The following is a 16,760-nucleotide window of genomic DNA, read 5'->3' on the forward strand; positions in this document are numbered from 1 at the left end:
TTTTAAGCCACGGACCCATTATCTATGAGAGGGACGGAGCAAGGACTCCCTACTACATATTTTATAAAGTTAAGCTGCATATTAAACAGGGCCTAAAGCCTTTATACATACCTTTTAGTGCATAGAAAACTAAGCTATACAAATAATTGTTGGTATGATTTTATAAATCATGTTTTAATGTTAAACATACATGTGACAGTGAAACTTTAGGATTAACTGCATCTGTGGATGGCTACCTTACCTATAGGCCAATAGCCCTAGCAGTAATGTGTTTTTCACAAATAGGCTGATTTATATTTGCTAATAATAGATTGGATTCCTGTTAAGGCATTTTAATTTTTGAAAAAAACTTTCACAAGTTGCAAAGGAACTCCCTTCATTAATTTTGCCAGATGATGGTCTAGTACAGAAACATTGCCTACTATTACATTTATTTTTTGCAAGTTAGACAGTATGCAGGAGTTTCTTTGCCTTTGATGCAGCTGTCTCACGTTATAGATGTGCAAAGTAGGGGGGGCCTGTTCTATTTATTTCATTTGTACTTAAATGTAAAATGTCTATTTTGAAAAGATTTTTGGTTTAATTTTGGTTAAATATTAAGTTATTTAAAAAAAACTATTGCACAATTTCTGTTTATTTCTTTTTATGCTCATTTAACTTATGTTTCAATACATATAGGATTTTGTGCATTTTCCTTGATAATCAAGCAAGTAGACTCATGATACCATTATATCGCAATCACCGTCTTGTACATCGCAATCGTGCAGCCCTAATTAAATCATTACATAAGACATGTAATCGCACAGAGTGACATCGCGATTGCGATTAATCGCGCAGCCCTAGGAACAAGGATTCTGCTCTGAAGAGCGCAAGCATAAACATGTAGAGGAATCAAATCCAAGCATCTAAAAATAACTTCAAACTCAACAGCAACAACTCTTTCAGGATAGACCACAAACCAGCTGTCAACACTTTGACTGTTTTCATTAGGTTTTCTCCATTTCCTGCAGTATGTAGAAATGGAAATGAAAGCTGATCAACAGCATGATGAGAGGTGTAATTAGAGCATGTGAGATGAAGGTTGTGACATGTGCTCTTAGTCATAGAGAGACTAACCTGATCAACATTTTATCATCCCTCCATGTCGGCAAAGAGCTAAGCAGAACATGGCTGCACCACCACTACAACCCTCTTCTGGGCAATAAGCCATCATGGACACTGAACAGACTGTCACATACACACGGAAGAACAAACTCTCTTTAATAGGACACTGTCCCCTTGAGAAGAAGGCTTTCTGGGGCGGATGAAGGTTAGCAGAACTCACATGTGCTCCCTCTCTCACATGTTTTACAGGACGACACATATACAAAGTGCTTATCTCTCTTCTTCCTTTGTCCTTCTATTTTACTCAGAACCAACAACTTTTTTTTTATCTAAAAGTTGAAATACACAAAAAAAAGTATAAGACCTAGGAAGAATTGAAATACACAAATGTGATGTCACAAGATATTCACTAGTTTGGAAATAGAAGATCACAACAGCAAATAATAAAAATAAACAACTAAATGCTTTTTAGAAATCATCTCTATTTATTGATCCAAGCGTAGTGTAGTGTAATCTGTAGGGGTATTTTCATTTCTATGACCCATTTACTCCTTTGAAAGAGTAAATATGCAACGTTAACTCCCAGGGAACCAAAATAACAGCTGGGTGGAATGACAGGGCTGCTTGTCACATGGCTTGTGCATTTCCATGGAGGCATTCCCTCTTATTATTATTCAACAGTCCTCAAAGTAAGCCAAAAATGTATAAGCCAGACCAGGCCACTATTTTAGGGTTTGTAGATTTGATTCCGAAACTTCACAGATATTTTAGTTGTTCCTGAAAATTAATACTCAAACAATTGTAACCAAAAGTAAATAGTTCAGTTTTTTTTGTATGCGTGTTGTGTATGTACCTGGATCTCCATGCCCTGCTCCAGCAGTCTCTTGGCCTGGTTCTCTACCTCCAGCCTGGCTCTGCTGATCAGCAGCAAGTCATTCTCAATCACCTCAATGCCGCTCAGATCCACACCTTGTGACAGATAGTCTACACAGACACACACACACATATCCAGTATTTAATCCTCGTTTTTTTTTCAAACAAACAACAGTTTGGGGATATAATTTGATTAACTAACTGAGACTGAGACTTTGACTGAGAGTTAAGTCTTATTACTGATTATTTAGGGCATTTCCTGCAGAAGCAGCTACCAAAGCTTTATATAGCCGTGGTTCCCAAGCATTTTCACCAGGGCTCCACTTTTGCAGATACAAATACAACCCTAAATAAGAAAAAGTTGGGACAGTATGGAAAACAAGAAAGTAGTGATTTCTAAATGTACTTTGACTGGTATTTCATTGCAGACAATGTGAACACAAAATATTTCATGTTTTGTCTGGTCAACTTAATTTCATTTGGAAATATACATCCTTTCCTGTCATTCAGACTTGCAACACATTCCAAAAAAGGTTGGGACAGGAGCAATTTAGAGCTAGTAATCAGGTAAATTGGTTAAATAATGATGTGATTTGAAACAGGTGATGTCAACAGGTGATTGTAATTATGATTTGGTACAAAAGCAGCATCCAGGAACGGTCTAGTCCTTTAGGAGCAAAGATGGGCCGAGGATCGCCAGTTTGCCAACAAATACGTGAGAAAATTATTGAAATGTTTAAAAACAATGTTCCTCAAAGAAAGATAGGAAGACATTTGCTTATTTCACCTTCAACAGTGCATAACATAATTAAAAGATTCAAGGAATGTGGAGGAATTTCAGTGCGTAAAGGACAAGGGCGCAAGCCTAAGCTGACCAACCGTGATCTCCGATCCCTCAGGCGGCCCTGCATCAAGAATCGTCATTCATCTATAAGCGATATGACCACATGGGCTCAGGACCACTTTGGCAAACCTTTGTCAAGTACCACAATACGTAGTTAAATCCACAAATGCCAGTTAAAACTGTACTGTGCCAAAAGGAAGCCCTATGTTAACTGTGTCCAGAAGCGCCGTCGACTTCTCTGGGCTCGGAGGCATCTGGGATGGACCATCACACAGTGGAAACGTGTACTGTGGTCAATGAATCAGTATTTCAGGTATTTTTTAGGAGAAATGGACACCGTGTGCTCCGGACCAAAGAAGAAAAGGATCATCCAGACTGTTACCAGCAACAAGTCCCAAAGCCGGGGTCTGTCATGGTATGGGGTTGTGTCAGTGCCCTTGGCAAAGGTAACTTGCACTTCTGTGATGGCACCATTAATGCTGAAAAGTACATTTTGGAGCACAATATGCTGCCTTCAAGAAGACATATTTTCCAAGGACGTCCATGCATATTTCAACAAGATAATGCAAAACCACATTCTGCACACATTACAAAGTCCTGGCTGCGGAGGAAGAGGATACGGGTACTTGACTGGCCTGCCTGCAGTCCTGACCTGTCTCCAATAGAGAATGTGTGGCGCATTTTGAAGCGCAAAATGCGACAACGAAGACCCCGTACTGTTGCCCACCGTAAGACTTGTTTGCAGCAAGAATGGGACAAAATTACACCTGAAACACTTCATCACTTGGTGTCTTCAGTCCCTAAACGTCTTTTAAGTGTTGTGAAAAGGAATGGCAACGTTACAAAGTGGTAAATGCTTTACTGGTCCAACTTTTTTTGAAATGTGTTGCAAGAACCAAAATAGAAATTTTGCTTTTTGAAAAATAAAACAATAAAAATCATGAGGAACACATTAAATTATGTGCTGTTGTATTGTCTGCAATTAAATACAAGTCCAAGTACATTTTGAAATCACTACTTTCTTTTTTGATTTGTGTTTTCCATACTGTCCCAACTTTTTCTGATTTGGGGTTGTATTTATACGTTACACAAGAATAGGACGGACGGACGGACGGACGGACGGACGGACAACCGAAAACATAATGTCTCTGGCCACAGCTGTCGTCGGGGCATAGGCATTAAAAAATTATATTTCTAGAACTGCAAAGATTAATCAATTAGTTGTAACTATTTTGATAATCAATTAATCAGTTTGTCTTTTTTTTTATGAAAGAAAAAAAGTTAAAGTTCTCTGATTCCTTTATATGATATTTCCATATCTACATGAGAGTGACATGACACTGTCATGAACGTGTCATAAACATTATAAACAAGTCATAACGTTTATGACATAACGCTTCTTTTAGTAAGAGTCATTCAGTTTTTTTCAGACATGTTATGGTTAGGGTTCATGTGTCATGACAGTGTCATGTCACTCTTATGTAGATACCTTCAAGTAAAGTGTTACCGTTTCTTCACTCCTCAGTGACAGTAAACTGAATATTAGGAATGCACTAATTGCCAATTTGGGTAATGCTTTATTTGAAGGGGTGTGCATATGACTGACATGACACCATCATTACAGTGACATGACATCTGTCATGAACATGAAGGAGTCATTTTGAGTGTTCATGACTGTTGTCATTAAGTGTCATATGGTAAATTATGACATTTTTAATGCAAAGTTAGCTTTAACAAAGACAACAATTTTTGTGTTATGACAACTTGACATTAAACAAGACAGTACAACCTGGCAATCTGGGATTGCTCCAAGGCAGCCGGAAATTCCGCTGGATGTCACCTTCCTCTTTCTTTGTGTTGGCGTTCTAACCTCTGGTGGATTTGTGAGGACTAGGGTTAACTGCTCCTCAGATCTCTGCAGGGTAAATCCAGACAGCTAGCTAGACTATCTGTCCAATCTGAGTTTTCTGTCGCACGACTAAAACTACTTTTGAACGTACACATGTTCCACCAAAACAAGTTCTTTCCCGAGGCTATTTTGCAGAGACACCGTGGCTCGGCTTAGCGCCACCCATGACGATTGTGATTGGTTTAAAGAAATACCAATAAACCAGAGCATGTTTATGTCCCAGAATGCTGTGTGGACTAGCTAGACCTTCCTCCACAGCGCTGTGAAGGAAGGTCTGGCAAAGCGAGACTAAACTTTCAGCTAATCGTTGTACACTTCAAATGTCACAGGATCATTTCTTTTTGAAACTGGGTAGTCTGACCAACTAACAACATTAAGGCAGCGCAAAATGGATAAGCATCGGCTATTCGGCGCATGTCACCTTATTTGTCGATTCCGATGTCCAGCCGATGCATCGGTGCACCCCTACTGAATATCTTTGAGTTCACCATTTTCTGATTTTTTTATAGCAAAAACAACTAATGGATTAATCGAGAAATCTGAAATAATCGGAATAACTGTTAGATGCAGCACTGGACATTTCATGAAGACATGCAAAAATCATGTTCAAATCTCCTAACAAAGACTATGTTTTTTCAATCACTTCCCCAACAGCCCAGTCAGTCTAAAACTTCATCAACACATCTTTGTGATAAAATCATATTTCTGTTATTTAATTTGCATACCGTTGACAGAAATGATGACAGCGGGACTAGTCAGCTTGACAGATTTGTCAGCAACACTTTCAAAGAAGTACATAGCACTTCTGCTGCGTGTTAAACATTTCCATTCTGCTTTTCCCCTGCATTGTTTGTCCACCCACCTGCTTTGGAAAGCCTGCTTGTGCATTAGAGGAAGAAATATTGACTTGAATCTTGTTTTGGGCTGATACAAAATTGCAATTGAAATAACCCCGTCAATATGTGTGATTTTGTCCAACAAATTGTGAGCACCTTGAACAAACGTTAACGCTATCATTCACTCAGTCAATTACAAATAGGAGAAACAGTAAAACAAGCTTTAATAACCAGTGTGTAAGGCTTTAAGTGCATTAGAAAATGTGATGGATAATGCTGTTTTTCATAGAAAGTATGAGGAGGATCTGGCAAATATCAAGTGTCTCTTAAGAGTTTGGACGCAGTGACTCTGCAGTCATGACTTGTGTGGGAAGTTTATTAAGCCAAGAAGAAAAATAAAACAGGGCCAGGCAGAGATATGAGCAGGCTGGAATAGGAAGACATGGCTTAGATATGATGGGAGAAGACAGACAGCAGATTGGTGTATGTGATTAAACCACGGCCTGCTGTTGCAACCGCCTTCTGGCAACATTGTACAACAGTCTGAAGTAAAAAATGTATGGCTACATCAAACTAGTGACAGGAGCGCTGAAGATTCTGACAAACATGAACAAACTACGTTTTTCTTTGTACCTGCCGATTATTCCCAGACTAGTTAAGAGTTTTGTCTAAACTCGATTTACAACAACCTGTACAGCTGTAACAATCTGTTTTTCTCCCTCGCTGTTTTTCATGACTGTAGTTTGGAGCTAGCTAGCTATGAAGGAAAAGGACGTTCCCCTTCATAGTCCTGCCTACAAAGCACCGATTAGTTGACTGGTTTTCCAACCAGGGAAAGAGACGTCATCGTCAGATGTGTGAAGCCATTCAGAGGTTTGGAACCAGGCTAGCTTTCTCCCACTGGGTGGCACAAACTGAAATACCTATAAGTGTTTTTCCATACACATGTGCTGGCCTGGCTCGGTGCCTCAGCCCAGCTTGGCAGGGATTTGCATTTCCATTAACACAGGGCCACGCAGTGAAACTAATTACATTTTGATAACTGGTGTGACTGTGGCCACACTTCTAGGCTCTAACTCTGTTCCACCATAGTGTATACTGTAATGTAAACACCATATGGGCACTGTGTGACTGGCTATATGAGCGGAAGCACAGGAGGTCCTACCCTCACTTTTGAACAAGTTTGTTTCTTAACAACTCTCCGGTTCTTATGAATTTGGTATCCCTGCCAAGTGTGGTATGAGAAACATTCATTTGGAGGATAAGGGCTAAATAACAACTTACCAGAGCAAGGCTTTGTAATAAGACAGCACAAGGGTCAGCATGCATGTCTAAATCTTTAGGTGAAGGAGTAAGGGCTAGGGATGCAGATTTAAGCAGCTTATAACAATACATATAGGTAGACAAGCAGCTGCAAAGCAAGCAGCATTAAAGGAGGATTAATAAGTATATACGCTAGGGCACAGATCAGGACCTGCTTGAAACAAAGTAGCTCAAAACAAAGTGTTGTTGGACCACATCTTTTTACCCAGATGTTTAAAAAAGAAATACATTTTAAACCTGTAATAGCAATACCGTGTTATTTTAGGTTATCATACCGTCAGAATCGTATACTGGCCCATGCTTACTTGTGTCATGTCACAATATCAAAAATTTAAGGCAGTATTTAGCCTCATATATCAACGTCGATATAATATTGATATCCCAGCCCTAGTTTGTAGCTATTCCAAAAAGCCACCATCAAAGGTGCAGCAAAAAAGCCTGTCCTCACAAACAGGGGCAAGACCGGATAACTGTTCAAATAAAAGAATAGATAAAAGGCACACACTGAATGAATTAAAAAAATTAGAGATGCACCGATTATAACTTTCTAGGCCGATTCACTTTCTAGGCCAGCCGATACAGATTTTAGCCGATTCCGATTTCATTTGTTCTAACCACTTTACAGCACACACAAATATTTATTTTCTATCTTTTCTTTAATAAAACATTTTGCACAGAACATAGAACATTTTTTGAACAGATAAGGGATCACTATAAAATAGAACTATATAAATTACTCCTGGTGTGGGAAATTCACACACATCTAAAGTGCAATGTTAGAACCATTTCCTTCTTTTCACATCCAATATCCAACAAAAAAAAATTATTTTGGTTTTTGGTGTCGTCCCTCCACACCCTACTTTTTCCTTGCAGGTGTTGCATATTGCAAACTTGTTATCTTCTGCACACATGCTGAAGAATTTTCAAACAGCTGACATGTTGCAGGTTAATTCACGACGTTCCCTACATGTGCGAGGATAGCGCGGACGCAGCTTCACACGGTGGAAAAGTTGAGAGAAAGGAAAAAGAGTGTGCTGTGGCGTCCATGTGTGCGTGCGTCCTTGAGAACTGTTACTTGTATAACGGTCATGGCCGAGCACGAGAAAACCAGCCAATTTCAATCACCGGCCGGTCTATCGGTGCATCTTTATAAAAAAAATGTTTTATCTCCACATACCTGGCTGATTGCTGTGTCAAGTGGTTGTGTTAGTTTCAGAAGTTGCAGAAATTGTCGGGCTGGGCTTTAAGTAGATTTTTCTATAGGTTATCAGTAACTTCTGATCAAGGAAAGTGAGCAAAATAACTACGTTTGACTGTGGGTGTTAAGGTAAATAAAAAAAACAACAAGTTGTCCATTGTCCTGTTCTGTCCTGTCTTATGATAGGACATGAAAAGCTGCAAGCTTAATTCCTTAAATTGTATGCCATCATCCCAACCCGCTTTTTGATTACTTACTCTTTTGCTTAACATCTTTCTGACAGTCACATGTTTTGAAGAATCAGGATGACAAAAGTAGAGTGAAATCAGCTGCTCATAATGAGAGGAGAGGCGTACCGGTGCTGGGTGTGGGGACTGATGTCAAACCATTTCAGATGTTTTTTTTGTCTAGAGCTAAAGATTGTTAGCTCTTTTTCCATAGAAAGAAAGAAAGAAGGAAAGAGAGAGAGAGAGAGTGAGTATTACCAGGCAGGTGGCTGGCTGAGACACAGAGAACATTCAATTCAAAGCAATCCGCTCAAAGCCTCATTACTACAAAGCCTGCCAGAGACCACGATAGAACAGCTAAGCCCCGAATCTCTTTGCTTGTTTAGATATGTGTGTTTGTGAGAGAGAAAAAGGGAAAGGAAGGGGTTAGTCTTGTCTGACTTTGTCATAATATGCTCAGTGGGCTGTCTGAAATTTAATGCTTGAAGCCACACACACGCGCGCAAATGCACACGCACACGGCACAGGCCATTAGATATTATGTGTTTGCTCCCAGAGGATAAGCTGTGCTCGGGCACAGATGTGCCCCGACTTCTGTGCTGGCTACAGTGATTCAGCTCATTCTTCAGAGGACAATGAGGTGGACATAATCAGTAATCAAAGTTATCCATACATAAAAATACAATTCTCAACAGTGGAATTTGACACAGCATTACAGCTCTTCAAATGACTAGCATGGCATGGAGATTTAATAAAGGAGGCTAAAAACAGCAGCTTATCAATCAAAAGTATTCCTTCATTAAGTGTTACAACATATAACCCTGGAGAAATCCTATAAGCTTGCCTTCACACACAGAATCAGTAAGGCAGTCATCAGACGGTCCCGCAAAAACGCAGGTATCTTCCATTCAAACGCGCGAAAAGTTAAGACTGATTCACCCTGGGGTGGCCAATCATGTAACCGGCGATCAGACTTGTCAGTCCGTTTTGAGGCAGTGTGAGAACCCAGTAACCAGGAAACCTCACTGCCTCTATGCCACATGTGGTAGGGTATGGAACGTTAACACAATAGCCTGCCTGGAGCAAATGACCATATATATAAACCCGGCTCAGAATGATATGATACAAAGCCGAGAGTAGAAAAAAAACTGTTGAAAAACGAGCGTTCAGAACAGTGGGAAATCTGAGGTTTTGGCTTAAAGGGATTTCTTTTAAATATATTTACCTCATTATTGGAAACTTTGGCTACGTTTAACATGAACATCCAACATTGTAATATTAGAGATATGACAGAAAATACACAAAAGCATAATAGGTCTCCTTTAAGTAATAGCTCTGTGTGTAGTGTGGGCGTAATATGTTTACATGTTTAGGTTTACATTCTTGTCTTTTCATAGTCATAGTTAATATTTAATAATAAGCTGTTGCACTGTTCAATCCCTGCACTGTTCACTTTTGCACTACCACCATTGCACACACTACCATAGCACCTTATCATGGTCATTGTAATCACTTCACAAATTAAGTTGTGTTAACTATTTAAATTTTTGTGAGTGATTTTTATGTATGCGAGATATGTGTGTGTGTGTGTGTGTGTGTGTTTGTTGCAGACCTGCCAACCTTGAAAAACTTTTTTGAGTAGCAACTTACTGATTTATTGTCAAAAGTCTGGTTCATGAACACGGCGGCACACTCGTGGAATAAATGTGCCATTAAATGTCAAATCTGTATACATTTTAAACCCTAGAAAATAATTATGTTCAAGTAGGCTACTTGAATTAAATAGACATTTTATTTAAATTATCAGTCATATTTAATACAATTAACTGGATCATAATATAATCCAATAAAATAAAATATATTACACTGCATAATACCTACAGCAGTGTTTAACACTGGAAACACACCGCTCAGTTCAGCGTTTCCTTGCAGCTCTGCTACAGTAGCAGATAACCTTTAACGTTACCTGCCGGTCACATCGTCTCTAAACAGTCCGCTCACAGTGAAGTCCTGCACGGATATACAGATGTTAAGAGTCCGGCGGCTGCTCGCTCTGTTTGTTACGCACACCGAGCAGATTAATGCGCCCGTTAGCCTGTTAGCTTGAGCTTTGTCTGAAGGCACTGAACGGCCAGCCAAGGTCTGACAGACACTGACGCATTCCACACATCCTCCACGGTATGAACTTAATCCTAGGAAAGGCAAAACATATATAAGACCTTATATATAATGATATATAACATATATAACAAAATCCAAGACTTTATTAATAATAATATAAATAAATAATATTTCTCCAAAGTTGACCGGTAGGTTAGGTAAATTAATTCATTTCACCTTTCTAAATCAAATCAGTTTACCTTTGCAAGCACCATCCTCCCTTGGGGAAACCAACCAAACTAAACGGAACTGACAGAGGAATGAATAACACTTGCATCTGATAATTCCGTTTTATGGTGCGTTCTTTTTGTCCACCGAAGTGGAAGTGAAAAAGTCATTTTGCGGAGTTACGAACCGGCAGTTGCAAAAAGAACGCCACCGAGGTCGTATATACGACTCGTCAAGTCGTCTGAACTCAGAGAACCCCGAGTTCACTTTCAAAGATGGCTACGTCGTGCATCACACGTAGTAAACATTGTGGTTTTCTACAATTTTAAGCGCTGTATACTGCTACCTATAGGCATGTCGCTACAGTCTTATTAGGAGTTAAATACCGCCTAATTAGTTATTTTGGAGCTTGTGCAGCTGAAATTGGCTAGAGATGCTCGGTTGCTATATTGCTATAACGGCTTTAAGCCGAGCCTTGAGCAGAAAGCAGAGCAGTAGCCTAACGTTAACGTTAATCAAAACGGAATTTTCATGTATCAAACTGTGAAATATATTTCTGTAATATGTCAATAACTGGGTGAATAGAATCCTAAATGTTACTAAAAATGTTACAAAAATCCATCTTTTCTCCGACTCATCGTATTGTGTGACAAAAAGAACACAACAACCCGCGGTTATTCATTTTTCGACATGGATGTGACGTCACACTCGAGCTACTAGTCGCGATTACAAGACAAAAAGAACGCACCATTACTATCAGTAGCAGACATCCCCGCTTGACATTAGAGGAAGGAACCCCACGGTGTGATTGGTCAAACTCTTCTTCTTTAGTTTTTTTTCCCCAGCATGCTCGTGGCTGCTACGCTGTTTTAGCTGCCTACTACCATCAAGAGTTAGACTGAGATGGTTACTGCACGTCAACGAGTGAACTCAAAGCAGTCACCTGATTTTCGCATAGTTTAAAAGTGACAAATCATATCACCGTATTTTGATGTTAAAATGCGTATGGTTGTCTAAGCTACTGGATGCCTAACATTTCCCTCGGGATGAATAAAGTATCTATCTATCTATCTATCTATCTATCTATCTATCTATCTATCTATCTATCTATTAAGTGTGTGGTCGAGTGGGCTTAGAGCAGACAGGTGTTAGAAATCGGAGCAGAGGAAAAGGTTAACCGTAAAGTTGTCAAGTGGTAGTAAATGTACAGTGTAGATTTCAGTTTGTCAATACTCAAGACCCAAGAAAGTTCCCACTTCTTACTCCCCAACTTATGGGTAAAGTGAAGGGGGTTATGGCTGCTCGATTATGGAAAAAAATTATAATCACGATTATTTTTGGTCAATATTGAAATCAGTATTATTCAACACAATAACTCATTCACTTTTGCAAAGATGTTGCAATTATTGATCTTAAAAAACTGTGAAAAAGTTAAACAAATTAACAGTGAGAAAAAAAAACCTAGAACTGTGACATTTCCCTTGATAGTTTTCTCATTTGAAAAAAAAGACAAAATAAGAGTTTACTTGCAAAACGCAATGTACAAAATAATTGTTTTTCTTGATGATTCTGTTTTTGTGATCATTAGGAGCCAAAATCGTAATCACAATAAAAAGTTTGATTGATTGCACAGCCCTCGTTAGGCCAGAATGAGCATCAACTTAAATGAAAGGGAATGCATAGGTGCAGTTGATCTGTGCTAACAAAGGTTGTGAAAATAACTATATTACCATCATTCTTCTATTCAACATAGGGATGGAAGAGGACAGGAGACCTCAGGGAGGGACAGAGGAGGAGAAAGAAGAGGGAAGGCATGGAGAGGGGAGCAGGAAACTATTAAAAAGGGGAGGGCGATATGGCACTGAAATAAAACCACAATTATATTCTCAACAATATGTCAAAATACTGAACAATATTTTATTATTAATTTCAAGAACATATAATTGAAAATAAGTGTTGTAGTACTATATGTCAGAATAAACGTTACCAGTTTGCCTTCAAATATTCAGTAAAAACAAAAAGATCTCAGTCCTTTAGTTTGTAAAACAACAGTACCTCAGAATGAGATTCAGAATCTGTATACAATATAAAAAGTACAACAAAGGGCACATCTAAACCGTTGCCAAATTAACAGCCAATTACGTCAAGTCATAATAATAATAATAATATTGCCATTATAAAAAAAAAATCATAACATATTAAAAATGATACCGGTATTGTTGTGAACGATATAATATGGCACACCCCTACATTTTAATAAACATTTTGGGCAACTTAAAATACTCCCTCTTCATCCTAATTGTGATTACTTGAACTTTGCCTCAATCCAACAGTTGCTGAGTCATGCGTTTCTGACAATGACCAGCTCTAAACATGGATCAAAGTAATCAATGACTACGTTTACATGGACATAATATTCCCGTTTTTGCCCATCTTCTGAAAAAGACAATATTCTGACTAATAGCCCCTTTTACAAGCAGACGTGCAAAATACAATTTGTTTAAAGTTTTCCATCGGTGGGGGACTTGTTCAGCCGAGCGAACACAGCGTCCCGCTTTCATTCCTTCAACCACCTTTATGAAAAGGTCGCAGTTGTGATGTGTGTGCATATCCAAAAACCTGTTGATATCCCAGTCTTTCATAATGTTTAAAAGTAGCTGAGTTTCTCGTCCCAACCAGAGATGTGGGCTTTTCTTTTAGGCATACATAGCTACTGCAGCCTTGTAAACTTTTGGATAGTTGGGTCGTATACAACAACCACAGCTGACCGTAAGACATAAACAGGCAAGAGGCCGTAAACTGCAGTAAAGTAAAGCCCCAAAAAAATTATTTAAAAAAAGAAAATACCGGCATTACGCAGCCACGTCTTAATCGGAAAATGCTATATTCGGAAAAAGGCTTAATTTGGAATATCCAAACGGAATATGCTGTTTACATGACTTGAATCAAATTTGGGATATTGTCATATTTGGACTAATAGTGGAATATGAGTGGTTTAATGGATTCTGTTGGTTGCTTACCCTATGTTCATTTATGGCGCTTTTCCATTACATGGTACCTACTCGCCTCGACTCTACTTGCCTTTTTTGGTTTTCCATTACGAAAAAAAGTATCTGGTACCTGCTAACAGGTACTTTTTTTAGTACCTGCTCAGTCGAGGTTCCAAGCGAGCTGAGGCGAGCCGAGAAGGTGACGTGAAACCCTGCAGGCTGCTGATTGGTCGGAAAGAAGCGTCACTGAGCACTGCATTGCTAGCGAGAGATGGCATTTTTAAATAGTTTAGCCAGCAGTGTTTTTTTGCTGCCGGAGGCTCCACGCAGAGCTTTCTCCGTAGCATACAAGTGGCCTGATGGTTATACTGGTGCGCTGGTGTGTGCATGTGTGATGTGTGTGTGTCGAGTCGCCGTATGTGTGTGTGTGGGGAGCTAGTGAGCGAGGGAGAAGTGGGAGAGTGACGGCGATTATCTCCGCAGCGAGTAGCAACTCTAGAATCATATATATGTGACCACGGTGGGAAATCTGGAGCAGTAAACGTTAACTATCTCTTTGATATCATGTTGTTTACGGAGACGGAGAACCAGGAAATGCGTCGGGGATATGTCAATGGGAAAGCAAGCTACTAAGCCACGCCCACGGCAGTCGCTATGACAACCAGCCACGCTGAGGCGATACTAAAATCTGCAATGGAAAACGGACGCACAGCGAGTCGAGGCGAGTAGAGTCGAGCAGAGTCGAGCAGAGTCGAGCAGGTACCATGTAATGGAAAAACGCCATTAGACTGTTTCTTTTCAAACGTGTGCCATTTCTAAAGTTTTTAGTTATAAGCTCTTGACCTTGCGTTCGCAGCTATTTCTGCTACTGGACCATCATAAAGGCATCAGCATTTACTGGTGTAGCATTATTTCCCTGGCTGATATGGCACCTTGCTCATTCTTGGGCATCCCTTTACAGATATACTTCATATAAATGCAGCCTCGGCTGAGTCGGTTCTGAAACCTGGGCGTTTCGCCCACAAATTGGTAGGCATGTTGACAGTAGTAGGTGATTGGCTGGTTGTGTTTATGTAAAAGTTTTGCGTGGTTAAGGTTAGGGTAAGCCCACATCTTTCAACATGTCCCACACTTTAGCTGCAGGCGTTTCATCACCCTTTGTAAAACCTGTTTATTTGAATCAAATGCTGGAAAAGGTGTCACCTGTTCTGAATAACAGAGAATATAGAGAGCGTCTAAAACCCAATCGCCAACATTTACTGGTGTGGCATTTGTCCCCTAAGCACAGAGTCCACGAAAGTTCTTTCATAAATACAAAGCACACACACACACACACACACACATACACAGCCCTGCATATGTATTCCCTTGTATGTACCTCTGTTTGAAATAGCACAGCTGGGTACTAGTCAGCAGCCTTTAGGCTAGCCAGCAGACAGCCTAGATATCAGTTTGCAATATCAATGCATTCATTAAATATGGATGTTTTGATGTACTCTGTATGTACACTTTGCTGAGAAAAAAAAAAAAGTCTTGTAACGCTCTGTTTTTTTCTCTGTCTCGGAGCTGTCTACATGTCCTATGTCTGCCTCACTCACATATCATGCTCATGTTTGCTCAGAAAAAAATGTCTGCAAGTTCTTTTTTTCCCCTCTCCATAACACTGCTGTCTGCCATCTCTCTCTCTCAATTTCAAGTTGCTTTATTGTCATGACAAAAAATATACATCTGTGTTGCCAAAGCATAAGAACAAACATACATATAAAATGACAAAGAGTAAATACATCTCTCTCTCTCTCTCTCTCTCTCTCTCTCTCTCACACTCTCAAGACTAAAGAAAACATGCCTCCCACTGAGTTGCACATATCAGTAAAACATTTTAAATAAACACATGTAGAGTGAGAGATGAAGAGCTGAGATACAATGACCAGATCATAAGTTCTTGTATTATTAATGGAGAGGTGTATCCCGGAAGACCGCAGACAGGCCCTTATTTGAATTCTGATCCATCAGTCTGTGAACGCTGTGGCCGGCGGTGCTGTTGTTGCCATGCCAATGCCCAGTAGCCCCAATTAGTCCACTCACTAGCTACCTTCCAGATATGATGGCAAGGCAATAAGGGCAACGCGGCGACTGTTCCAATGAAACCAGATTGGGACAATTAAGCATGTACTATCTGGCAGGTGCTATGCAAACAGAAACAGCGGAGGAGTGGCCAAAGTCCTGAGAGGAAGGATGCTGCCATTAGTAATGTCATGGCCACGGTTTTTCTTCCTGGGCTTTTCAATGAGAGTAAACAAACAGGGGGAAGAGAAAAAGAGAAAGACAGAAGTACTCAAGGATAAAAAAAAGATGTGTTGTCCCTGCATGCTGAAGTTTTCCCTGCTTACATAAGGCAACACAAAGATAACAGGAAAGGAAGAAACATACGAAATGAGAGAAATTGTGAGAAATTGTGAGAAGAGCGTTACATCTGCTTTTTGAGTCCATTAGTCAAACGCAGAGGTGTAAAAGGGGAAAAAAGAGAAGGAGAACACAGTTTCTGAAAGGGAAGAAGGGGGAGGGCGAGTAGGAAGGGCTACTGAAGGCAGACACAGAGAGGCAGGAAGCAGGACAGAGAGACAGACAGACAGAAAAAGCAGCACAGCAGAGAGAGGAGAGGCGGAGGAAGAGCAGAAGCGTCAGTATCTCTCTTGCTCCCTGCAGGTTCTGTGGCTGCATGCTTCTTACCAGTCAAATTTCCATCCTGAAGGGACTAACTAACAAGCATCCTTGAATGATGGACTATTATCCTAAACTTCAGCAAATCAGAGTTATCAACTGTGGGCTCTACGCTACCTTCGGGGACTGAGATTACAAAGCCCTCCAGGGAAGGAAAGCACTTCTGCAGCCCCAAGGATGGCCGGGGAATGGTCTTTATCTAGAGGTAAACTAACACACGGCACAATCATGTACTAACACGGTTATCGTGTTCTGATAGCAAGGCAATGCGAATGTGTTAGACAAAGGCACTGTAAAATCAACACACAGCCTGCTGACATGTTGTGGAGCCTGTGAGTCACAATTTTCAATCAGTGACTATTTGGAGTGAAGAATAATTAGACAAAATGAGTGGCTGTCAAACAGCA

At 40.0% G+C, this 16,760-nt stretch overlaps 1 protein-coding gene across 1 annotated transcript in view; it reads right to left on the reverse strand.

Annotated features, from left to right (window-relative positions):
- cog5 (component of oligomeric golgi complex 5) overlaps positions 1 to 16,760 on the reverse strand; it is an 85,520-nt gene that overhangs the window by 39,344 nt on the left and 29,416 nt on the right. The window contains exon 7 of the mRNA XM_028570156.1: positions 1,958 to 2,088. Within this exon, the coding sequence (XP_028425957.1) occupies positions 1,958 to 2,088 (131 nt within the window). The remainder of the gene's footprint in view (positions 1 to 1,957; positions 2,089 to 16,760) is intronic.

The sequence above is a fragment of the Perca flavescens genome, chromosome 23 (genome assembly GCF_004354835.1).
Source record: "Perca flavescens isolate YP-PL-M2 chromosome 23, PFLA_1.0, whole genome shotgun sequence".
In the NCBI taxonomy this organism is placed as follows: Eukaryota; Metazoa; Chordata; class Actinopteri; order Perciformes; family Percidae; genus Perca; species Perca flavescens.